This window comes from Epinephelus lanceolatus, chromosome 15 (genome assembly GCF_041903045.1).
Source record: "Epinephelus lanceolatus isolate andai-2023 chromosome 15, ASM4190304v1, whole genome shotgun sequence".
Lineage (NCBI taxonomy): Eukaryota > Metazoa > Chordata > Actinopteri > Perciformes > Serranidae > Epinephelus > Epinephelus lanceolatus.
In genome coordinates, this window is record NC_135748.1 from 39,739,292 (window position 1) to 39,766,289 (window position 26,998).

General features: G+C 40.5%; 2 protein-coding genes across 2 annotated transcripts; one reads left to right on the forward strand and one right to left on the reverse strand.

Moving 5' to 3' along the window:
* Nucleotides 1-9,827, forward strand: LOC117267484 (uncharacterized). Its single transcript, XM_078175351.1, has 6 exons — nt 1-298; nt 2,661-2,996; nt 6,240-6,332; nt 6,418-6,747; nt 6,858-7,175; nt 8,955-9,827. Exons 1-6 carry the CDS (start codon nt 256-258, stop codon nt 8,966-8,968), a joined length of 1,134 nt encoding a protein of 377 aa, XP_078031477.1. The 5' UTR covers nt 1-255; the 3' UTR covers nt 8,969-9,827.
* A 2,808-nt stretch (nt 9,828-12,635) lies between these two features.
* On the reverse strand, nt 12,636-25,174 carry LOC117266691 (dehydrogenase/reductase SDR family member 13-like). Its single transcript, XM_033641994.2, has 6 exons — nt 24,978-25,174; nt 23,335-23,453; nt 21,742-21,865; nt 19,085-19,257; nt 17,061-17,214; nt 12,636-13,503 (listed from the first exon to the last, which is right to left on the reverse strand). Exons 1-6 carry the CDS (start codon nt 25,102-25,104, stop codon nt 13,244-13,246), a joined length of 957 nt encoding a protein of 318 aa, XP_033497885.1. The 5' UTR covers nt 25,105-25,174; the 3' UTR covers nt 12,636-13,243.
* Between the last annotated feature and the right edge of the window lie 1,824 nt (nt 25,175-26,998).

Consider the following 26,998-nt stretch of genomic DNA (forward strand, 5'->3'; position numbering starts at 1 on the left):
TGCAATAGATGTCGTACAGAACAGATCAGCATAATAAATTAACAGTAATCCGTATGACACAATGAGACAGAGAGAGAGAGAGAGAGACAGAGATGCAGGACAGACGGTAATGATAACTTCAATTGTGTGCATGGAGGCACTTCACGGCACTTGAAACTGAAACTAAGATTTCCTTTGTGAGCCCTTTGACTGGACGGAGAACAGTGACAAGGTCGTAGTTCAGAGGAAGAAGGAATCAGACTGGATTATTTTTCCATGAAGATGAAGGCGTTTGTGGTGTTTTTCATCCTCACTCATGGTAAGATAACGTTCACTCTCATGACAGCTCACTGTCATTTAGTCTCAGTTTGTCAGCAGTTAAGATAAAAGTTTCTCTGTAAAATTAAGAAATTTCAAAGCTGCTAAATCAAAATAACTTATTAGATTATAGTTTTCCTTTTGGTCTGTATACAGTAATGCAATATCTAAAAAGAAGCAGACACAGACCTGTTGTCATGTTTAATATGACCACTTTTACTTAATATGTGAAATGTTTTTACTTGTAAGAAAGTATTTCTACATTGTGGTGTGACTACTTCAGTAAAAGATCTGAGTACTTCCCACCTCTGTACTTTGGTACTGAACACATTTTCAGTGTTTTTAGGAGGAAGAGGGATGTTAAATTATCAATGTGTCATTCTGTCTCTGTGTATCTCAGAGTTATTCCTGGAAGTTTGTGTAAGATTAATGTCTAAAACTAAACAACTACAAATGAATTTAGAGCATTTATATGTTTAAATATTTATCTAGTTTTTTGTTTATTTTTTTATATATATGTATGTGTATATATATATATCTATATATATATATATATATATATATATATATATAGATATATATATATATAGTGGAAAAAAGTTTTCGGACACCCCATTGCATTAAGAATTACTCTTAGGTCTTCAAGTGCAATTTCTTTTAGTACAGTCAGAGCCAAAATACTAAATAAATCCTAAAAAAGCCATTAAAAACTTAAAATTGATTGGTTCCATAAAAATACATAAGAAATTTTGAGTAGTGGGTCATTTTGGTACCAGTGATGAAGGTCGTTCTTTTTATTAAAAGACACAATTTTTGTTGCCAAGCTTCGTGTCTACATAAAGCCAGCACATCTGAAAGTTCTTCAGACACAAAAATGGCTAAAACAAGGAACCTAACGCAGGAAACACGCCTGAAGATAAAGATTCTCAGCCAGGAAGGATACAGCTGCCGCCAGATAGCCAGGAAGTGCAGATGCAGTCCTTCAGCAGTTGGTTACACTCTGCAGAAATACAGACGAACCAACAGCTTGGAAGACAAACCAAGATCTGGGCGTCCAAGGGTTTCTTCAGCAAGAAATGACCGCATCCTGATCCGCATGTGCAGGCAAAACCGTGCAGGAATGACATCACAGGAGCTTCAGCAGCAGTGGTCAAACCAAACTGGTGTCCAGTGTTCCACCCGCACTGTACGTGGCCGACTTTTAGATCATGGCTTAAGGTCCTACAAGGCTATCAAGAAGCCCCTGATCAATGAGAGACAGAGGTTAGCCCGGCGTCGTTGGGCCCAGGCACACAAGAACTGGACAGCCAGGAACTGGAAGAAGATTTTGTGGTCAGATGAGTCCAGTTTCCAGCTTTATCTTCCTCCTACTAATGTGAGGGTACGCAGAAGGCCAGGCGAAGCATTATCTCCAGCATGTACAGTACCTACTGTCAAGCATGGTGGAGGCAGTATCATGGTTTGGGGATGCATGAGTGCTGCTGGTGTTGGTCATCTCACTGTCTGTGATGGCACATTGAACTCTACCAAGTATTGTACCATTCTCGAAACCCACATGCTCCCTTCTGCGCGTGCACTGTTCCGTCGAGGTAAAAATTGGATGTTTCAACAAGATAATGGCCCTTGCCACACATCCAAGGCCAGTAGAACTTGGCTGCAGGAGCACAGTATCCAGGTCTTAGAGTGGCCAGCTCAATCCCCGGACATGAGCCCCATTGAAAATCTGTGGTGGATTATCAAAAGGTCTGTTTCAAAGCATAAACCAAAGAATTTAGAAGAATTAAAAGCAGTAATTCAAGAAGAATGGGACAAGATTACCCCTCAACAGTGTGAAAGGCTCGTGGGGAACATGCCAGCCAGGATTAGAGCTCCACTACGTGCCAATGGCAGGACTACTAAATATTAATTTGATGATGTGATGGTTTATTTATTTTTTGTTCAGTTTTGAACACATTCTCTGTTATTTGTTGACTTTGATACCGACAATGTTGAGAACTGACATATTGAAACTGTCAAGAATTTAGTTTTTAGTTTTTCTTGTAAACAATAAACAAAACAATATAATTTGTATGTGTTTGTATTTGTCTAATGCAGCCACACCTTTTGAAACACAAAAAAGATTTTTCCACAAATATTTCATGATAATATTTGAGATTGTGTTAAATTTTAAGGGTGTCCGAAAACTTTTTTCCACCACTGTATGTATATGTGAGAACATGTAAGTGAAAGTGTCTCTGTATATATATGTTGATGTCTCTGAATACATACTTTGCAATAGTTGTATTTTTTCACGTGTAAACGAACAAGTAAAAAAAAAAATACATAAATAATTTAGATATCCTTTTGTGTCTGTGTCCTCCCAGTTTCCCAGCATGCATCGAGTGTGTTGGTGTTTGAGGGGATGGAGTCTGTCTGGCTGCCCTGCCAGGTATCTGGGTTACCTAAGAACACCAAAGTGGTGTGGAGCCGCTTCGATCTCAATCCCTCAACCATCCACCAGCATCAGGACGAATATGAGCCTTATGTTCAAAACCAGCAGTACAGCAGCCGAACGTCGATGTCAGCTGATGCTCTGAAAACTGGTGACCTCAGCTTCACTCTGAAAAAACCCCACCACTCTGACAGCAGCATCTACACCTGCACCATCCACAATGATAAAAGTGAAATTAGACGGCTAACTGTGTGGCTGCAGGTCATAGGTGAGGAACAATACCTAACCCCCCTACTGTACATACAGACTGGACAACAGGTTAGTAAGCAGTAGAGAGCAGCATGGAAGCCTGTGAAAGGTTAAGCTGCTTTCACACCCGTTATCTGAGGTTTGGTGGCTCAGTTTTTCTTCTGGTTGTCCTCATAAACTGCTAAGCTGCTACTGCTATAATAAAGCATCCTGACAGCTGACCCAGCTGTGTGTGTGTGTGTGTGTGTGTGTGTGTGTGTGTGGATAAATATAGCTGGATTAGCTGTCAGGAGGCTTTATTAACAGCTATAGAATTTTTTAATGAGTTTAAAAGTAATGGCGTATGTGTGTCTGCACACACATAATGTTATTTATTACACGGCTCTATTAAATGCTGTATTCTGATTGGTCAGTCGCGGCATTCTGCGGTCTGATATTACTGTGTAATGACCGCTGCTAGTAGCAACGGTCATTACACACAGTTGCTATGTAGCCCGGCGTTGCTATAGGGACGCTGCCCTGACAACAGTTACTTTTTTTATCGGGCTAAAGTAGCCGTTACCGCTTACAAAATAATAATTTACAAAATACAAAGATGGACTATTTTCATGAGATAACTTTTAATATATTTGGTGAACATGAAAATCTTGAGACATGGTTACTGGCTGAAGATGAGAAGAATGCCGGAGAAGAGGGATGCTCAGAGGCGCACGGGAAAGAGAGGAGACACAAGACTGTGGATGACAGGGAGGTTGATCGCATCGAAGAAGAAAGACATGAACTAAACACCAAACGGAGCACTTTATGGGGCTTGAAGGTGTTTAATGACTGGCTGAATGAGAAGAAAATGACAACAGATTTAGACAGTTATGGGTCAGAAGAGCTAAACCAAGTGCTGCGATCCTTTTATCCATCGGTGCAAAACTCTAACGGTCAAACCTACTCCGTTGCCAGTTATATCTCACTCAGGGTGCTATTTGTAGCGCATATTCAGCCGTTGCCGGCAGTTTGTTTTTTCTCTCCTCCCCATTTAATTTATAACTCAATAAAATTGTATAATTAATCAATATTCTGTCAATTAAACTGATAATTAGCCGTGTAATAAGCGAGATAATGTATAATGACCCCTCCGCTGCGCGTCGGGGTTCTATTCCCCTGAAGGGAGTTGTTTTCCCAGTATTCACCGGCTCATTATACATTATCCCTTACATATACATATGATAAAGATACAGATACAGTTATCAGTAACAAAGCAGCAGTGTTTTCTCTCTGTCTAACAATCACCTGCGCATGAACAACAACCTGCGTTTTATATGTATATATATATATATATATATATATATACGTGTATATATATATATATATATATGTGTGTATATATATATATAACATATATATATATATAATCTGTACTGTGTCCTGCTCAGAGTCACAGAATGTTTTTATAAGAATATTATTAGTTCTATTATTTTTATTTTATCATTATTGGGTTTTTTAAATTTTATTCTTATTTGCGTCTGTATGTATTGATATTCTTTTTTTCTTTTTTCTTTTTTAAGATATTTTTTAGGGCATTTTTGCTTTTAATTGATAGGATAGTGAAGCGTGAAGGGGGAGAGAGAGAGAGAGGGACAGAGACATGCAGCAAAGGGCCACAGGCTGGAGTCAAACCTGGGCCGCTGCAGCAACAGCCTTGTACATGGGGCGCCTGCTCTACCACCAAACCACCAACGCCCCATGTATTGATATTCGGATTGTGAATTCATTATTTAATAACCCAAAATATGATTATAGTGTCTTTGAACACTGGAAATAATTTATTAAGCCAAATGTTTCAGGGAAAATTTAAATTGTGTAACTCATCAACCCGACACTCGAACGATCAGCCTCAGGTGTGACCGAATGGAAATGATAGTCAGTGATGTAAGAAGTGTTTCTTGCTGACAGACAGACTCTCTGACTTTGAACTTCTGACTTTGTATCCATAATAAAAGCTGATGAGGGAAATCGTGAAGAGAACAATCTTTCTAATCTTTCTAATCTTTCTAGTCCTCTCAGGCCTCCAGCAGGGCTCAGCAGTGTGATATCCTGAAAATTCAAACAGACCCTCTGGTCCCCTTTTCTAAAAAGGGGAACCACCACCCCAGTCTGCCACTCCACAGGTGCTATACCTGACCTTCAAGCAACACTGACAAGGTGTGTCAGCCAAGACAGCCCAACAATGTCCAGAGCCTTCAGCTTCTCAGGGCGAATCTTGTCCACACCTGATGCCTTGCTGCCAAGGAGCTTTTTGACTACCTCAGCAACCTCTGTCAGGGATATGGACAAGGGTTCCCCTGAGTCTTCATACTCTGCCTCCTCCATGGAGGTTGTGATGGAGGGTCAGGAGTTCCTAAAAGCATTCTTTCCACTGCTCAACAATATCCCCAGTCCTGGTCAGCAGTTCGCCTCCCCTGCTGAAGATAGCCTGAGACAAGCCCTGCTTTCTCTTCCTGAGGCATCTAACGGTTTGCCAGAACTTCTTTGAGGCCAAATAAAAGTCCTTCTCCATAGCCTCCCTGAACTTCGCCCACACCCGGGATTTTGTTTTAGCAGCCACCACAGCTGCAGTCCATCTGGCCAATTGATACTTGTCTGATTGTTTTTTGAACATGATATCCAGTTGTCACAGCATGTCTCTATAACTGATAGACTGTATATAATAATGGAGGTTGCTACCGTGACATCACCTATTGGTTTGTGGACTGCTGTTTTGAAGCCGCCATCTGGGCTTTTTGGAGTTAAGAAGTGACCATATTTGGATGAGAGGGTGGAGCTGTTGAGGAGCTAGGGGTGGATCTAACTCGCAGAGTGTTGCAGTACCTCGCAGACAGCCTGTCACTCAAAAGCTGTGCCCTTAATTATGCGTAACTTCGGGCCTCAATAAAATGTAAATGGGTAATTTTTAAAAAAAAATTCACCCTCTGTACAGTTGTCATAAATGTTGAAATTAACTGTAAAGACAGAAACTGTTTTTTGTACCAGGCTGTAAACATGTTAATTTCTGTTTGAAAGTTGGGCATTTTAACATGGGGTCTGTGGGGACTGACTCTGTTTTGGAGTCAGCCTCAAGTGGCCATGCAACTGCAGTTTTTTGCACTTCCCCATTGCCTCTAATTTTTCAGTCTTGGAGGTTGCTGCTCAGTATAAATGTTTCATAAAGCATTAAAATAATTGTTTTAGGCTCATGTGAAGCTCATGTTTTTGTTTTTGTTGCCCACAGAACTGCCCACTTTCCCTGCTGGAGCCTTTGCTGTCCTGGCTGTTGTCTTTGCTGCGGGTCTAGCAGTATATTTTTGGTACACCACCATTCCAGGTATGTTGTATGTTGTCACCTGTTACCTCTGAAAGCTTCTAGTACAGTTTGTGTGTTTGTATGCAGCTGTTTCTTGTCTTCTCAGTCTCCCAGGTGGAGGTGGAAGAGGGGGTGTGGCTTGTCAAGCTTCCTTGCAAAACCAAAGTCCAGCTGCCTGATTACACTGTAGTGGAGTGGAGCCGCTGTGCCCCCAAGCCCATGATGATCCACAATTATCAGAATGGCAGTGACCTGCTTGTCGGGCAGGACGAGTTTTACTGCAACCGCACAAAGATGGAGAAAGAGCCACTGAAAACTGGAGACCTCAGTCTGACCCTGAGGGAACCCTGGGGTAGAGACAGTGCCACCTACATCTGCACCGTCCACTGTGCCACAAAAGTCTGGATGCAGAAGGTCGTACACCTCACTGTCAAACGTCAGTATTGTAGATGGATGTCAGTGTAGGCCACTGCTCCTCCTAACTTCAGTACCTCTGCTAAAAACTGTAAAACTGAAAACTGATGTTGTGGTTTGTTTTCCTTCTAGCTGTCATTAAGGAAGTGGAGGTCAGGCAGTGTGCTAAATCTGTCACACTGCCATTCAGGACTTGTGTTAAGCTGCCTGGAGATGCAACAGTGGAGTGGTGTCGTATGGACACTGGCACACTCGTTGCAGCCAATTTGAACCAGCCTGGGAAGAAGAAAAACTCTTACAGGGGCCAACTGAATAAAAACCTGCTGCAAACTGGAGATCTCAGTCTGACCCTGATTAAACCCACTCAGGCAGACAGCTCCATGTACTTCTGCACTGTCTGCGGGTACAGAGACGTCCTATTGCAGAGATTCGTACATCTCAATGTCCAAGGTCAGTACTGTCGATACAGATTGGTGGTTGTCGTAAAATCCAGGGAAATATTGTATCACTAGTTCAACATCAACAACATGAACATCTCTCTGTGGTTCATGTGCAGCTGGGTTATCAAGGCAGCAAGTATTTGAGACACACAGCTGAAGAAGTGACCCCAACTCAGGCTGTCTAACACCTTCATGCTAACACATGCTAACGGAGCAGACGGGACATGGCTGGTTATGCAGCCAGTCACCAGAGGAAAATGTTGGTATTGTTCATGTCTGCAAACCATGGAGACGTTTCATTTGTATGTTTCATATGTTTCTAAAGTGACACAGTTCTAATAACATGTATAGGAGCTGACATCCGGAGTTGCCACTAAACCTTAGCAACGTATCACAGCTTTTTTAGCGGTGTTTGTGTCAACATACCAGGGTGTCTTTCGCAACACATCACAGCTATGCATCGCTGTGTTTACAACCACCTTTGTGCAACTGAACCTGGGTGTTTCTTAGTGACACATCACAGCTTTTCCAGCAGTGACTGTGCCACCACACTTTGGTGGTTTTTAGTGATGCATTGCAGTGTTTCCAGCAGTGTTTGTGCCAACAAACAAATTATTTTTGTAGCAATGCATCACTGCATTTACAGCAATGTTTGTGCAACCTAACCTGAGTTTTTTTAAGCAATTCATTGCAGTGTTTCCAGAGGCAGTTGTGCCACACTATAGCACACTATAGCACACTATAGCATTTTCAGTGGCATTTCCAGCAATATCTGTGCCACCAAACCTGGGTGTTTTTTAGTGACACATTGTGGCATTTCCAGTGACGTTCGTGCCACCAAAGCTGGATGTTTCTTAGGAACACATTACAGCATTTCTAGCAGTATTTCCAGTGACTTTTTCAGCCTTTCATGTGTCTTCAGTGACACATCAAAGCATTTCCAGCTGCGTTTCGAGCACAGTTTCTGCCACCAGACCTTTGTGTTTTTTTAACTTTGCATCTCAGAGTTTCCAGCTGCATCTGTGCCACCAAACCTGGTTGTTTTGCAGCATTGCAATGTTTCCAGCATCATTTCCAACAGATATTGTACCACCAAATCTGTGTGTTTTATAGCAACACATTGCAGCATTTCCAGTGGCATTTTAGCCACCAAACTTAACCACATGAATGATGAAGTTTCAACATAATGGCTACATAATAATGTACAAATGTCACATATGGTTTGCAGAAATGTACAATGCCAACATTTTTTCTTGGATTGAGTTTGTTTACTACCTTAGCATCAACTAGTGTGACATTTGCAAACAGTAAATACATTGTAAACGTATACATTAGCCTGTCGGATTCAGTGTCGCTTGTTATTGTTAGAGTTGTGCTCGTCTTGCGCTCGTGTAGGTTCAGTGTCCTCAACCTGACAACCCACTTGAGATTGGAGTCTGGGCAGCACAGGGCCACGGGTAGACCACTCTCAGATATTAAATTTGGACCGCAGTACCCATTTTAATATTGTTCCTTTCAAATCCAGTGATGATGCAGCCTGAGAGAGAACTTTTCAAATCACCAGTTTTCCAGCAGTGATACTCCTTCCTCTTCTTAACCAAGTGCTAAATATCAGCCAGAGTCTCTTTCTGTAAACATCTAAATGAAGCTGTGAGGAACATTAACAGAAAGTCTTCTCTGACTGAGTGACAAAAAGCCGTCACATTAACAGACAGAAGAAGACGGTAATGTTACGTTGTCCATGTGTTGTGTCCAGCAGGAATCTGTGCTGACTGTCTTCTCTTTGCAGGGAGAGGATTTTAAAGAAGAACGGGCCAAAGATGAAACAGACATCACAGTGAACATGCAGTTGATGAGCAGCTCCACTGAACCAGTGTAGTGTTCACTGGTTAATGTGTCTCACTTGTCTGTTGTTAAAGCTTTGATGGATCATCGCTGGATTCAGCAGGGGTGCTCTGGGTTTTTTTCTTAATCAGGGTGTCTGTTGTGTAAAATAACTAAAGAGGGATTGTTTTGAGTGTTTTTGAATTCCCAGTTTTTGAGTTCATGTGCTTAATGTTGTGTTCACACCGAACGCCATGCTGATTTTTACCTTGCATGATTATAAAGTTGCTGGAGTGTTGGGAGTATTACACACTTTGCGAATATTCGTCCTTAACCGCTGTCCTAACGGCTGTGCTAACTAACTGGGGAAGGCAGTTAACAGCTAACGTTCACTTGGTTCATAGTGTATTACAAGGAATTAAAAAAGCTGAAAATGTCAACCTGAGCAAATATTGCAAATTTCGCACGTTTGTGTCATTGTGTTGCCTGGCTGTCTGGTCTTTGCATTAACTTTGTATGCTTTCTCACTCCCGTGTAAACCCAACATAAGTTACTGACTTAAACACACTTTAACAGTTTATTGACGTGAGCAGTGTCGGTTCAAGGTACGTAAAAAATATATAATCCATTACTGAAGACATTTAATCAAGTACTGTTCTTAAGTACAAATTTGAGGTACTTGCTTTTCAACTTTGTGTGATTTACAAATGTGTTTATTCTCATCAGCTCTTGTTCTTGTTTTATTTACATACTTTCACTTAAGGAATATTTTTAATGCAGGACTTTAATTGTGGTATTTGTACTTTTACTGCAGTAAAGGCTCTAAATACCTCCTCCACCACTGTCCATGTCTCATTAATAATTACTCATTTAAAGCCCCATTTCCACCAAACACTGTCGGTATAGTACCTCTGGAACCAGCAGTAACCCTTCAGACATGGTACCTAGACCCTCGGTCTGTTCAGACAGGCCTCTTAAATGTGGGCGAGGTTGTTGTCACTCACTGCTCCGTCCAGCACTCGCTGTATTTCCTCATCAGTTGTGACACAGATGGAAGTCTGCACCTGGTTTATCGTCCACAGAACGAGGCTGCACGCCCACATTTTCAGAACAAAATAGAACAGGCTGCAGTGAGAGTCTCTCTCCATGGGATATTTAAAAATAGCAGCTTTGTGCATTTAGTCCTTCTCAGGCAAGCTCAGGGGTTTAGTGTTGCTGTAGCCCACAGGAAGTGAGGATTAGAATATATGACCTTCACATAACCTGGTCGAAATTAACATATATAAACACTTGAAGATCCACTCATTACTAAAAGTGTGTGTCATATAAAAACTAAAGTGATGGTCAAAGTTGTCACAGTGAAATTTAAGGTGTGCTGATGGATTCACGTCATCAACTCATGCATTGAGTAACATTACAAGTTAACATTCCACCTTAAAGTTTGTTTCACCCGAGAGAGTGGGGTTTGCATCCCGTAAGATTGTAAAGCCAAACCCTGTTTTTTTTTCCCTAAATCCAACCACGTGTGTTTGTTGTTGGGGAAATAAAACGTCAATTTGCATTGTTGCACCGATGTAGTGCTTTTATTTTGAAAGAGACTGTATGTAAACATTGAATTTCGTGTGAAAACAGAAGTCTATCTTGAAAACAGACAATGCATGTAACAGGCTGAAGTTAACACTTCGTCTGAGAACTTCAACAACCAACACACCCAGGGTACCTTGGACGTCGTATGTGGACGTTGAAAGTCCATGACAAAAACATCAATATGTCGGAGTGAGAATGTGTTGGTCATTGAAGAGGCCCTGCCTTCAATTCTGGCAAATTGTGGATAAAGAATTGGGATACACACAAATCCTCTGACTGAAACACTCGTCCCTTGGTAGAATTTGAAGGATCCTTGACACAGGAGCAGTCCTTTGGTCAGATTCAATGGTGTAGCCGTTTAGGTTTACCTCTTTGACTTTGAGAAGCACCAACTGTGTTGTTACTGATCTGAATGTCTCCTTCACAAATGATTCAGTCTGATGCTTCAGACATCAGCCACTAGGTGGCAGCAGCACAGCATGTCCTCAATAATGTAGGGCAGCAGTTCCCAACCTCTTTTCTTCTGGGGTGTCTTTTCTATCAGAGTAAACTGACGATATTTCTTATTATATTCAAGACAGTACAGAACAACTGATAAACTGTACAATTAACTCAAACAGTTGATGCCGTAACTGCAGGAAGTTTTTGCAAAACAATGATTTGGATGAAGTTTGAGCAGATTATTTTTTGTTCTATTTAATCAGAGATGACTTTTCCTGATATTTTAAGGAACTTTTTAATGTGATTCTGTCTGATTTATGTATATTTAAAATGTTAAACAATCACACATACTTAATAATCCTTTAATGTAATGTTTTCTTCTCCCTGTGGCTCAGCCATTGTTCTATTAGCTCACGAGTTGGCAACCTTTTTTTTGTGAAAATTCTGTTTATTCATTTTTCACATTCATTGAAGACAGAGATGACATACCAGAACATAACAAAACACAACATAACACTGTATAGAACCAGTGCCATGAGAAGAGAGGTCATCCATGGGTCCCAAGTCTTATGAAACAGCCGTGGGCGACTTCTAATAGCACAGGTGATTTTCTCTCGGGGAACGCATGAATTGACCTCATTAATCCACCACCATATCAGGGGGATCTTCGTGATGCATCTTTTGGCAGCTGTAATGGCTGGCTCACAAAACCCTTTGTCCTTTGGGACGGGAGCTTCAGATCAGTCAGATCTCCCAACATTGAGATCCCAGGTGTTAAAGATATATCCTGTAACAACACATTTCTGAGGATGTTCTCAATTTCAAACCACCACTGTCCAAGCTTAGGGCAAGACCACACCATGTGTTTGAGCTCTGGTTTACAACGGAGCAGAGAGGGGAAGAATTGGTTTTAACACGGCTCAGTCTCTCAGGTGTAAAGTAGGCCCTATGTACTGTATAAATTTCGAATTGCAGAGTCTATACCTGGTATTGATACAAATTCTCTTTGACCGCTCATTAATCTCACCCCAGCGTTTGTCTATGATCTGAATACTCAGGTCCTGTTCCCACGTGACTGTTGTATTAACCCTTGAATGTTTAATTAGTAAGCTGTATATTTGTGATATGTGTTTACCTAGATTGTCGTCAAACAATAACGACTCCAATGGGGAGTTCTTGGGTCGATCTAGAGAGCCTCCTTGTTTAGACTGTATAAAATGTCGGAACTGTGAAAATCGGAAAAAGTGCATGGCTAGAATTTGGTAACCGACCCTTAAGTCCTCAAAAGACTTCAATGTGTCCCCAGGAGTCGACAAGCTTTACCATCAAAAGAGCCATTTTTGGCCAAAAAAGAAAAAATGTCTGGAACCGCAAAACATATTTCAGCCTCGTAATAAAGGTGACACAGCCTTTTAAGTTGAATTTAACCTATCAACATCACTAATAAGATCTAAATGAGTGTTCATTAATATGTTTTAGCACAAAAAAAAAAGCTTTTTTACACCTCTGAAAATCAAGAAAGCCTCATGACCCCCCGTGAAGCTTTGGCGAGCCCTACTGGGGGCCGGGACCCCCAGGTTTGGGAACCAGCAATGTAGACCAAACACTTCTTCGTGTGTTTGACATTTCTTCTATTTATAATTTTATTTTTTTATCAACTCTATTGAGACAGTTACACAAGTTAACACGACACTTGTACAATCTACAACTACAAACACACCAGGTGGACTAAAGGTTGTAATAAAAGAGATAAAGTAAAAATAAAACTTAAAAACACTGTAAGCTTTACAAGATATTTAACTTTTTAACAGCTGTTTTTTTAATATATTTATATATATATATTCAGATATAGAGGAAATGTGTCATTTGATATCAGTCAGCTCTGAAAAGTTTGACATTTGCTTCAGAATTCAGGTTTGTTAAAATAAAATTTAGTCAAATATGAGCAAATTAATCAAAAAGAACTGCCAACAGAGATTCCTGTCATATTCAGTGAATCCAAACAATACATTTTTCTCAAGTAATAAAATAAAGATCCACAGTTATATGTGGGCAGTGATGATGTGAGAGGAATACTGTAATTACAAAATGCTGCACAGCAAAACTTATAAACCAACTTATACGAACATGAACTTATCACACTGGAACACCAGAGGAAACTGTTACTGCTCCTGGACTTCACAAACACTTTAAGGTTCAGAAAAAGTCCTTTGTGGTCATTCCACCTTAAGAGAGTCCACAGAGCTTCTCGCTGACTTCCCACAGTTTCTGGGCCATGTTGTCGTCTCGGGCCCGGGCGCACACTTCCTGCATGGCGCAGCAGGAGAAGTAACGTCCGCTCAGAGGTTCGATTCCCTCCTGCAGGGAGCAGTGCAGCGTGGTCTGAGCGCCGGCCTCGGGGTCCAGGAACAGCAGCCGCGCTATGGGCTCGATGAAGACTTTCTGCCACAGGCTGACGTGACGGGACAGCTCAGTCCGAACCACACCTGCAGGAGAGCACAGACACACCCGGTTAAAATACTGAGAGCTGTAGAAGACTCTCAGACCTCAGCGTCACAGTTAGATCAACTTCACGCTGAGCTCTGTGTCAATGAAAACAACTGTGGGTTCAAAGGTTCAAGTCTGATGCACGTGGGACCACACCTGACATCACAGGTGTACTCTACCTCACCTGTGACCACGCCCACAGGTATTTTATGGTGTTGTCAAACCAATGTCCTTAAATAAGACAACAATAATATCCCAATGTCCTCAAACGAGATAAAAAATAAAGTCCCAATGTCTTCAAATGAGACAACAATAAAGTCCCAATGTCCACAAATAAGACGACAAAGTCCCACTGTCCTCAAATGAGACACTAATTAAGTCCCAATGTCCTCAGATAAGACAATAATAAAGTCCCCATGTCCTCAAACGAGACAATAATAAAGTCCCCATGTCCTCAAACGAGACAATTAAGTCCCAATGTCCTCAAATAAGACAACAAAGTCCCACTGTCCGCAAACGAGAAACTAATTAAGTCCCAATGTCCTCAAATAAGACAATAATAAAGTCCCCATGTCCTCAAACGAGACAATAATAAAGTCCCCATGTCCTCAAACGAGACAAGTCCCAGTGTCCTCAAACGAGACAACAATAAAGTCCCAATGTCCACAAACAAGACAGTTAAGTCCCAGTGTCCTCAAGTAAGACAATAATAAAGTCCCCATGTCCTCAAACGAGACAAGTCCCAGTGTCCTCAAACGAGACAACAATAAAGTCCCAATGTCCACAAACAAGACAGTTAAGTCCCAGTGTCCTCAGACGAGACAATAATAAAGTCCCCATGTCCTCAAACGAGACAATAATAAAGTCCCCATGTCCTCAAACAAGACAATTAAGTCCCAATGTCCTCAAATAAGACAATGATAAAGTCCCCATGTCCTCAAACAAGACAATAATAAAGTCCCCATGTCCTCAAACGAGACAATTAAGTCCCAGTGTCCTCAAATAAGACAATGATGAAGTCCCCATGTCCTCAAACGAGACAATAATAAAGTCCCCATGTCCTCAAACGAGACAATTAAGTCCCAATGTCCTCAAATAAGACAATGATAAAGTCCCCATGTCCTCAAACGAGACAATAATAAAGTCCCCATGTCCTCAAATGAGTCAAGTCAAAGTGTCCTCAAACGAGACAACAATAAAGTCCCAATGTCCACAAAGGAGACAATTAAGTCCCAGTGTCCTCAAGTAAGACAATAATAAAGTCCCTATGTCCTCAAACAAGACAATAATAAAGTCCCAATGTCCTCAAATGAGACATGTCCACAAACAAGACAAGTCCCTGTGTCCTCAAATGAGACAATAATAAAGTCCCAATGTCCTCAAACGAGACATGTCCACAAACGAGACAAGTCCCAGTGCCCTCAAACGAGACAGCAATAAAGTCCCAATGTCCACAAACGAGACAATAAAGTCCCAATGTCCTCATTGTAAACACCTGAAATAGTTGCTGTCACATTGAAGTCGTACAGGAGTTACCAGTTTCTGACTCGTGCAGTTCTCACCAGCTGCCCTTGGAAACATACATACATTAATCTCTTACATGAACGCACACTGCATTCTTGTCAGATTCCTTCCAGTGAACGAAGTAAACATGTCAGAGATTTAAGCATTTAATGAGAACTCTGGGTTTGGTTCTTCATTGTGCTGTTGTTATCACGTGTCTGCCAATGAATGTGTTTAAACTTACCTGTTTTTAATGTGCTCTGTCAATTTGCATTTGCATTAAAAAGTGGAAACAGTGGAAGTCTGATATATAAAAAGGCCATTTCCTGTCTCCAGCTTGTTTTAAACTTGGCTGCCAAGTTTCAACTAATTCCACGAGACTGGTGTTCATATGCAGTGTGACAGAAAATGAGCTCTGAGTTATTTATTTTTATTTTATTATTTATTTTATTTTACTTATCATTATTATTATTATTTTTGGGTACATTGTCATGTTGTTACATTATATCCATAACGTGATGCCAAACCATGTTTCTTTTCCTAAAGCTGACCTACAAATCTTAACTTTAAGAACGTAACGTGACGACACCCAACCATGTTTCTTTTTCTAAACCTACATAACATTCCTTTCCTGAACCTAACGTACGTACTTTACGTTAAGTATGTAGCCTGACGACGCCCAATTATGTTTCTTCTCCTTCTCCTTCTCCTCCTCCTTATTTGAATCCTTAAACCTAACCTACATAACATTTACTTTAAGTACGCCACCTAACATTAAATACGTAATGTGACAATGATCAGCCATGTTTCTTTAACTAAATCTAACCTAAATGGCTTTACTCTCCTAAACCTAACCTACGTAACTTTACTTTAAGTACATAACCTGACAATGCCCAACCATGTTTCTTCTCTAAACCCAACCTACGTAACTTAATTCCCCAAAACCTAACCAGTGTACCTTTATGTTAAGTACATGATGTGACGACACCCAACCATGTTTCCTCTCCTGGACCTAACCTAAGTAACTTTACTTTAAGTACGTAACTTAATGTTAAGTACGGAACGTGACAACGATCAGCCGTGTTTCTTTTCCTAAATAACGTTAAGTACGTACTGTGACAACACCCAACCATCTTTCTTCTCCTAAACCTAACCTACGTAACTTTAAGTACGTAATTTAATGTTAAGTATGGAACGTGACAACGATCAGCCGTGTTTCTTTTTACTAAACCTAACCTACGTAACTTTACGTTAAGTACATAACCTGAAAACGCCCAACTATGTTTCTTTTCCTAAACTTAACAAATGTAACTTTACTTTGTTAATTAATGTTAAGTGCGTAACGTGACAACAACCGACTGTTTTTTTTTTTACCTTAATCTAACCTATGTAACTTTACATTAAGTACGTTACCTGACAACGCCAAACCATGTTTCTTTTTCAAAAACCTAATCTATCTAACTTTTCTTGAGTATGTTACTTAACGTTAAGTACATAATTTGAAGACACTCAACCATGTTTCTTTTCCTAAACCTAACCTACGTAATTTTACTCTCCTATCCTAAACTAAGTAACGTTATATCTAGTACATAATGTGAAGACGCCCAACCATATATTTTTTTTCCCAAACCTAACCTATGTAACTTTGCGTTAAGTATTTAATGTGACAACGCACCAACCACTTTTTTTCTCCTTAGCGTAACCTGGTTAAGTTAACATGAAGTACTTTTGTGACAACGACCAACAATGATTCTTTTCCTAAACCTAGTCTAAACAGTAGGGGTGTGAATTTATTAGCTATCATACAGACAATTGTATGTGTATTTTTTTTAAGATATCGTACAGCTGTTATATGCTGATGCATGATGTACGTAGCAATGTTAATGCAGACATATTTTCTGCCTGTATGGAGACTTTTAAAGGCTTTTACATCTCCGGGACCTCAAAAAAGACGTCACTCTTCCTGTAAAAGTAATTCAGACAGTGACTACATTTCCCTCAGACAGGTATTTGGCCTGTTCTTCAGGTAATTTGCAGGGGTTTGTTTGGTTACCTGGGTGGACGCTGTAGCAGGTGACCTTGGTTCCTTTCAGTCTCTTGGCGAGCTCATGGGTGAAGAGCACGTTACACAGCTTACTGTTGCAGTACGCCTGGAAGAACTGCCAGCTGTACCTGCCGGTGCCCAGGTGTCCGGTAGCTGCCAGAGCCTGAACACAACACAAACACACACACACACACAACAAGTTCATGAAAACACAGAATCACCTGAGAGATCACAAAGTCAATGCTGAGCACAGGTGACATGGTGTGATGATGTAACCCGCCCAGCCTCGAGCTGTAGAGGAGGAATGTTACCTGCAGAGAGCACGCAGGTGTGAAAGAATGTCTTTATGTGACAGAGGCAGTATGACATCAGTCACACCGAACAAAACCTGAAACATAACAACCTGTTCTGATGCTGAATAATCTGCTGTTTCTCATCTGTTATGTAATCATATTTTAATAATTCAATTTGAATCAGAGCCAGGAGCAGAAGACAAGCTGTGCCTTCAGGTTTAATTACATCAACTGACGGAAAGGAGCTTGCTCTGCAGTAAGATGTCTCCTGTGACTGATACATGATTCTATCTGACATTAGATTGTTTATACTGATGAAACATCAGCACTGAAACGAGCTGCAAGTTAAAAACAGTTGATTCACATGGTAATTTAAGTCTTGAAATAAGCTTAACTACAGAGTGAAACTCTAAAGGTGTGTTCAAAACAAACACAAAGCGAATTTTTCACGCGGCCCGAACACATGCAAAGTCAATGTAAAGATACAAATGGATGTGAATTTGCGCTGTGTGAAGATGTTTTAACTTGAGCGAAAAATTTGTGTGACGCTGTGTCATGAAAGCCTGTAAGTCTTGAGATTGTCCTGATGGCCCCAAGAATCTGTGGTCACCCAGATACTCTACGAGCCAACATCAGTACAGAGACAGAACGAAAAGGAGCGACAGAATGCCATGTCTTTGTGACTTGATTCCAGCTATAGCTCGTACTTTACACCGAACCAAGCTAACCCTAGCCATAGCGCTAATTATTATCCCACACTGGCTAGCTAACGGACGTCACTCTGATTGCACTCATACAGAGATTACCCCTGATATTAGGACAGTGCCATCATGAAAGCGTAGCGCCCACCCTCTGCTTCCCCCTGGTTAACAATGTTCAACACATTCTCACTCCGACCTCGTCACATATTGACGTTTGGTCATGGACTTTCCACGTCCACATATGACGTCCAAGGTACCCTGGGTGTGTTGGTTGTTGACGTTCTGGGACGCAGAGTCAAGTTCAGCCTGTTACATACATTGTCTATTTTCACAGGAAATTTAATGTTAGCATACTGTCTCCTTAAAAATAAACGCACTACATTTACTACGTAGGCAATAGAAGCACATGGGTAGGTTTCGCTAAAAAACTATAACGGCAACCAGCTGCATATCATGCCGACGTTTAAGGATGCCTTTCTCATTGGTTTCTGATGCTGCAAGTCACTGCCCAAGCGCTGGATTTCCATGACTTTAGAGTGAGACCGGGCTCCACCGTTAGCTTTGTAAGCATTGCTGCCGTTGTTAGCACCGTTAGCTGCTAGCTGCTGGCTGCTGGCTCAGTGACTTCCATGTTGAGAGCCGTGTGCAGACAACTCATACACTCTGAATATTGTGTAGAGCTCATATAAGCAAAGTTATGAGAACTGTTGTATTTTGAGAGGTAAAAACTGAAAACAAGAAAATTAAAAGAGGACATTTCAGAGACAAAGAGGGAAGTTAAGAATGGAAGACAATGACATTTTATCTCAGATGACAACAAATGAAATTCCTTTTGTTCATATTGTCGCAAAGCTTCCCTGTGTTTACCAGATTCTCTCTCAGTATATTTTTAGTTTTTTTTTTTACTTTACGTGAACATTACAGTGTCATAATTTGTCGTGTACCCATTAAGAAGTTGAACTATAAGCACTAAAATAAGTTTGTGTGGCTCTGAACCCATCACTGAAGTGTGTGGTTGTGTGTTGTCTCAGTGATTCACCTCCAGGTCGATGTGTCCCCAGCGGTGAGCCATAGAGGACAGAGTGACCACTCGTCCTCCCCCGCCCTCCTTCAGATGGTCCAGCAGCAGGTACGTCAACAGGAAGTGACCCAGGTGGTTCACCCCGAACTCGATGCCGAAACCGTCTTCTGTCCGCCCGTCAGCCACCAGACCTGCAGGACAGACGGATTTACATTTAAAGAGTGTTTCAGGCGTCATGGCTGCAATGGACATTTGTTTCTCAGCAGTGTGTTTCCCTTCATGTTAACCTGAACACAACGAACCAGCCATCTCTGTGATGCCTAAACATTACATCACAGAGGGCAGCCGTCACTTTAACACAAGACAGGACATGTAAAAAAAATATATGTATATACATAGATATAATAATAATAAGTAAAAAATATAATTTTAATGATAATAATATTAATAAAAATAATAATTGGTATTTATATTATTATCATTATTATTATTATACTGATAATATTAAAAATAATAAAATAACATCTAGCTGACACACTTGTTGTTTTTTTTGTTTTTCTTTTTCCTTTTTCAAATTTCATTCTGAAGTCATGTGTCACCAAAAGGAAATTTTTGGGCTATTAATATCCATTCTTGTCAATATTTCTGTTTGACATTTAACAATTTTCATAAAAAATACCAAAATGTAAACATGAAAACAAATTTAAAAAATATTCTTTTTTCATAAATTATAAACTAAATTAATTGTTTTTGATTTTTTTATGTGTTTGTTTGATAAGAAATATTATGCATAATTATGAAAATATTGTTATAATATTATTGGTGGATGTGGTTCAATTAAATTAGCAAAAAAAATTAAATAAAAATCACTTAAAAGTAAAATATTAAATGTTAAAATTTAACCAGCTCAGCTGCTCTGGATTTTACAAAAGCATTGAATGTGCTCCAAGAAAACATATTAGCATTGTTTTTCTGAATTAATGAGAATATTATCTTGTTAATTCAGTGACACACATTCACAAGTGAATGCATCACACTTTCACAGGACTCTCCCCGTTTGTCTTGAATGTAACTCTGGTGTCAGTCACGTCACCTTGAAGAAGACTAAAGATCTTCGTCCCTGTGAACATTTCGTTCTGTTAAACGTGTGACGATTGATGCATTCCACATCAGGTGTGCCACTTCACTGGTATTGTAACCGCTGAGTTACACACTAAGTCACAGGTACAGTTCGCACAGTACAAACAACTGCATTCCATCTCGTCGAGATAATCTCAAGGTCATCTTCTTGTGTTTGCTGGCTCACTGTCATGTCTTACCGGGAAATTTCTTTCACCTGAGTTTTTCCTTGCAATGACACGTCAAAATATCTGCAGTAACAGAGAGTCTTTTAAGTGTGCTTAATCAAATTACTTCACAGGTAAGTTTCACTCATTAGTCATGCTGCTGTGATCAACAAAAACGCGTGGTTGGATTTAAGAAAAAAGAACAGGGCTTGGCTTCATAATCTGACAGGACTTGAACACTGCTCTCCCAGGTGAAAGTCGATGTTTGTTGGACCCATCTGACACCGCAAGCCACTGCCCAAGCGCCAGATTTTGACGACTTCGGAGTGATACCAGGCTCCCAAATGACATAGTGTGCTAGTATGTGGAGCATACCATGCTAGTGACGTATAGTTACGTCACATTAGGAATAAACATACTCATTTCAAGGTTTTCCAGACCAAACCATGTTCTGTTGCCTAAACTTGAAGAATCTTTTATCTACTTTCTACATTTATTTTGAAAAAGACTGTATGCATTTAACAAGCAGAAACTGTACATTTCCTTTTATTTTGAAAAGACACAATGCATGTAATGAGGGTAAACTGACATACTGTCCCTGAATGTCCAAAACGAATGCAGGAGGGTACCTAGAGTGTCATATTTATACATGTGGGGCCACTGACTAAGCGTTGATATTTGACGTGTTGGGAGAAAGAATGTGTGACAGTGTGTGCTGTTAAAGATGTGATAGCCACAAATGTTGTATCAAAATAAACCTCATACATCAAGCTGTCAGACAAACGAGTGCAGTACAGTGCTGGCCCCGAGCCACAGGCGATATAGGTGAATGCTAAGCGCGCCGGCATCCATAGGGGGCGCCACAAATGGGGGAAGGAAAAAAAATCAATTACTAATACCAATACTACTATTATTTTGAAATATGACAAAAGGTCATAACTACATAACTACATAGCAAAGCCTACTAAGTAATAAAGAGGCCATTTTTCCTGGGTTCCTGTCGCCCCCGGGCCCCTCCCCCCTCCCCAGCTCACTACACATTACCTGCTCTCTGTGGTCAACACATTCTCACTCCAACCTCATCCCATATTGACGTTAGGGCACCAAATGTGCCAGAGCCGCTACTGCTGCAGCGCAAAGTACAATATTTCCCTGTGAGATGTAGTGGAGTAGAAGGAGAAAGTAGCAGAAGACAAGTGCTTCAAAACTGTACTTAAGAACGGTGCTTGAGTAAATGTACTCAGTTACTTTACACTACTGGTTAGTTATATATTTTATTACCTATTGAGATGGTTCAGATTGTACTCTAGTACACAGCTGACAGTATTTCTGTAACTCTGTGTGTGTGTGTGTGTGTGTGTGTGTGTGTGTGTGTGTGTGTGTGTGTACCTGCGTTGTTGATGAGCAGATCCAAACTGGACTCATTTTTCAGGAATGTTTCAGTGAAGCAGCGAACAGACTTCAGACTGGCCAGGTCCAGCTGCATGTAGAGGACGTCAGTACTTCCTGTTTGCTGGAAGAAGATCATCAACAGGTGAAGACTATGTTGGATATCTACTATAATCAGTGGTGGACAGTAACGAAGTAAATTTACTTGAGTACTGTACTTAAGTACATTTTTTGAGTATCTGTACTTTATTTGAGTATTATTTTTGGGGGATACTTTTACTTTTACTTCACTACATTTGAAGGACAAACATTGTACTTTTTACTCCACGACATTTCTATTGATGCTCTCGTTACTCACTACTTTTGCTCTTACGTCAGCTGCAGAAAATAAACTGTTTCTGCTGATTCGCATATAGTTTGTCTTAGCTGTATTGCCGTACCTGTACTATGTCAAGCTTAAAACCAAACTTAACTTTAGCGGTTCACATCCACATCTTGGGATAGTGGTGTCGATGGCTTCAGCAGCAATGGAGGAAGAAACCGACAGAGAAACTCCCCCCGGCCCCGAGCATCCGTGCCCGTATCTAAAGCTCATGTTCAAGGTTTTTGATACTTGAAATAAGCAGAATAATTTGCCAGTGGAGCAAGGTTTTCTTCTTATTACAAGCACTGGCAGATTTTTCTACTTGTTTCAAGTGAAAATGAGCTTGTAACAAGCAGAAAATTGTCTGAAAACAAGTAACGTTTTTGGTGATGTGTCTTATTTCAAGTGTAATGAGATTTGTTTTGACAGGAAATAAGACGAATATTCCTGGTAAGATTTTGAGTTTTTGCAGCGTATACTTCATGATGCGTTCAAATGTAACTACAAGAAAAGGACATTTGGGTTTTTGCAAGAAAAATACAGTTGGGGGCTGAAATTTGTTTTCATTTGTTGATGAATGCAGCTGAGTTTGTGTTCAGAGGCTTCTTGCCTTTATTTGTTTATTTTTGAGCTATAAACATTTCTGCTACTTTACTTTCCTGTATTGTATGTATGTATACTTAAGTACTTTTACTTAAGTAATATTTTGACTAAGCTACTTTTACTTGTATTGGAGTAATATTTGACAAGGAGTATATGTACTTTTACTCAAGTAGTGAAGCTGTGTACTCTGTCCACCTCTGACTATAATAAGACCACAGACTTAATATGAAGACTAGAAGTCATACATATTTATATATCCCATATATTCTGTCTCGTCTGTGTCTCGCCTTTGCCTTGTCTTGTGTGGCGACCAGCAGTGATGTGGTGGTTCACTTTTACACTGTGATCTGTAGCCTATAGTTCGGCTTTAGCTTCTAACTATCTTTGTCTTTTTAACCTGTTGTTGCTGCTGAGTCAGTTTGACATCCTGAATATATCCTTCAAACACAGACTGTAGACCCCTCTGTCTGCTTCTCTCTGGAATCACTATTTCATTTTTACAAAAATATGATCATATTTCTTCATGGAGTGCAGTTAGTGACAGCGTGGGCTCCATGCTTACTCTGACAGACCATCACAAGGGGGCGGGGCTTCGCAAAGGATCAATCCTTCTTTTTCGTTCCTACCTTTGTTATATCTGCGATGGCAGTCTCGGCCTTGTCCCGGTTTCGGCAGGCCAGGATCACTCTGGCTCCCTTCCTGGCCAGGTGCAGCGCCGTGGCTTTCCCGATGCCGGTGTTTCCTCCTGCAGCAAGAACACACCAACAAAAACAAATGCTGAAACATTTGAGATCTGTCGGTCAGTCTGTCCATCACCACTGTGGTCCAGACTAAAGCATCTCCACAACTATTGTATGGACTGGCACAAATGTTTATGCATCGAGACGAGAGGATGAATCCTTATTACTTCAGTGATCCTCTGTGATTTCCAGCAGTAAAATAAAGACGTTGCATCACTCTCATCAAAGCCAGACTCCACTGAGAAAACATGTGATTTTACTTTGCTGAACACAGGAGCTGCTGGTCTACCGCTGCCTCAATCAGTTTGTTCGTTTGTGTTATTGTGTGACTTTGGTGTTTTCAAGGTTAGTTTGAATTCACCAAAGTCACACGATGACACAAACTAACTAACTGATTGAAGCAGCTTCAGACCAGCAGCTCCTGTGTTCAGCGAAGTAAAATTACTGTTTTTCTCAGTGGAGTCTGGCTTTGATGAGAGCATTAGCCGGGAACTGAAGCTCTGTCGAAACAGGCTGTGAGACGGAAAGATAAAGCAGTGAAAATACTCTCAATGTAGCGTACACTTAAACTGACACTGGTTGTTTCAGATGGGACTGTTTTTAATTGGCTAAAATACGTTTTGTTGCTGCCCCTGTCCACAGCAGTACATTGCTTAGCTTCTGTATCGGACTCGAGTCTGCTTCTCCAAACTGGGGGAGTGCCAACTGACATCTATGTAATATACTGATCTCATACAACCCCACGTCAAAAAATCAGAGCTATCCCTTTAAGTCGAAGATACTAAGTGAAAACTACGACTTACTGAGACTTTTTTTTTGGAGAACAAGTCAATTTATGATCGGAAATGTTGAAATAAAATATCAAAATTATGAGATGGCAAGTCAAAGTTTTCAGACTATGGGAAACAAGTCAACGATTGATCTGTACTGCGTGGGAAAAAGCCAATAAGATCATCAGTGGCTACTCATATATTTGGTCTCTTATTGCTAAGTTGGGTATAATGTTGATTTGTCTGTGTACTATGTTGTATTTCTGTAGCTGCAGTATGGGTGTAGGGCCCGAGACAAATTTCCAACTCTGTGGGACGAAAAAGTTCATCTTGATCTGGATCTTAATTTTGAATTAGTATCTCTGTGTTTGATTTAGAAAGTCAAACTTTTACTTTACAGGTAGATTTTTTATCGTCCTATTGTAGCCACTGTGTCATTTTTATACACCAAATTGTCAGTCTTAAACTCTAATTTAATGACTTGTCTGTTTTATTGTGAAGCTCATGTGAGGCAGACTTTGAAAAGCTGCTTTGAAAACCAAAGCTGTCCATGTTTAACTGTTTCAGCTCTAGTCTTAATGTGTGTATTAATTATTCCTTCAAAATATCATTTGTAAAAGGCTTTTCTTGGTTATTACATTCAGAAATAATATGTTCCAAGAGTCATTGATTTTCAGTGTCTGTGTGTACTTCTTGTTTTGCCTGTAGTGCGACGGTAATAACAGACAGACAGACAGACAGACAGACAAACAGACTCACCTGTGATGATGACGGTCTTGCCGGCCATCGCTGCGTTCCCTTTACATTTGGACCTTTTGAAGAGAGTCTGTGTGAGGAAGATGTATCCTCCCAGCACCACACCGGCCAGCAGCAGAAGGTGAAACATGGTTAGTAAGAGCTGTCTGATTCTTTACCTGAGAGGAATCACTGCCTTTTATAAGCTGCACACCTGCAGGGACTCACCTGTCCGACCGGCTCTACCTGCCTGAGGCGCACGGTGAGTCACGGCTCGGTCCGGTCCGACCGGTTCTGCTGACGGTGCTCAGTCATCCCCATTGATGTTCAACTGAAAGTCCCGCTGCAGTTGATCTTTCACCTACTCATTCACCCACTTCCTGTGGACACCTTCAAAATAAAGTCCCTATTGACTAATTATTTTTTGTTTGTTTAAAAATGTGGAAAACGGAGAAAAATCTAAAGATTGATATAATGTTTTTTTCTTTAATTTAAATTTAACATTTCAATATTAATATTAAATAAAAGTTATTAGTAGATTTTTTGTCACTTTTCAAACCAAAAACACAAAACGGATAAATAAAAAATAAGATACAAAAATAAATTCAAAAATAAAATTCAGATTCTTCCCATAAACGTAGCTTTACTTCCCTTTGTGTCTCACTATGTCATAAACAAGTATGCTGTCGTGGGGGGAAAGTGGGACTAAATACTTAGGGCCCTGATAGGAGGGGTGCCCTGAGTAATCTGGAATTAAAAGTTTGGTTTTGTTTGCATTTTTTTTAATTTCTCAGTAAGTAGTCCATTATCGTCTGCCTATCCGGGGCCAGGTCACCAGGGCAGCAGGCCAAGCAAAGCACCCCAGATGTCCCTCTCCCCAGCAATGCTTTCCAGCTCCTCCTGGGGGACCCAAAGGTGTTCCCAGGCCAGATGAGATATGTAATCCCTCCAGTGTGTTCTGGGTCTGCCCGGGGCCTCCTACCAGTAGGACGTGCCCAAACACCTCTCACAGGAGGATACTGATCAGATGCCCGAACCACCTCAACTGACCCCTTTCGACACGAAGGACCAGCAGCTCTACTCCAAGCTCCTCCTCACCCTATCTCTAAGGCTGAGCCCAGACACCCCACGGAGGCATTTCAGCCGCTTGTATCTGTGATCTCATTCTTTTGGTCACTACCCAGAGCTCATGACCATAGGTGAGGGTTGGGACGTAGATGGACCAGTAAATCGAAAGCTTTGCTTTCTGGCTCAGCTCCCTCTTCACCTCAACGGTGTGGTGCAGTGCCCGGATCACTGCAGAAGCCGCACCAAACCACGATTCATCTCACACTCCATTCTACCCTCACTTATGAACAAGACCCCGAGATACTTGAACTCCTTCGCTTGAGGCAGTAAGTTTCCGGCAGAGTTTCCGGCAGAGAACCATGGCCTCAGACTTGGAGGTGCTGACTCTCATCCTGACTGCTTCACACTTGGCTGCAAACCGACCAATAAGTAACGAGTACCATAATTAAGTTAAAATTGGCTGAATAAATAGGTTGAAAGACTGAACTTTGTTTAAAGAAATAGTAGAAGCTCTCTGAGGCTACTCTCACCCCATAAAAGCGTAAAATGGTTTAGTCCACCCCTGCGCTATTTGTCTTTAAATGCAGCTAAAGTCCAGTAAGTGAATGATTACGCTGATGATGCACAAACGTTCAATGTCATGTCTTTTCCCAAGACAGCATTTTTTTTTATCTTTGTCTCCCTCTAAATATTCATATACATATTAGAGACATTAAGTATGAAATCACTTCTTATTTAAATACTGCAGTTGCATAACAGAAAACATAATTAATAAAAATTTCCTTTTCAAATATTTTTCAAAATAAAGTCAAAAGTTATGTAATATAATGTTTCATTCATTATTTATTCAAGTTTTATTGTAAACTTTTATTGTAAACATTAATAGCCATATTTTTAAAAACATGATAAAATCACATCTCAAATGCACATTTCTGTGTTCACTATCTTTATTCAAAGCAGTATATATACCAAAACAA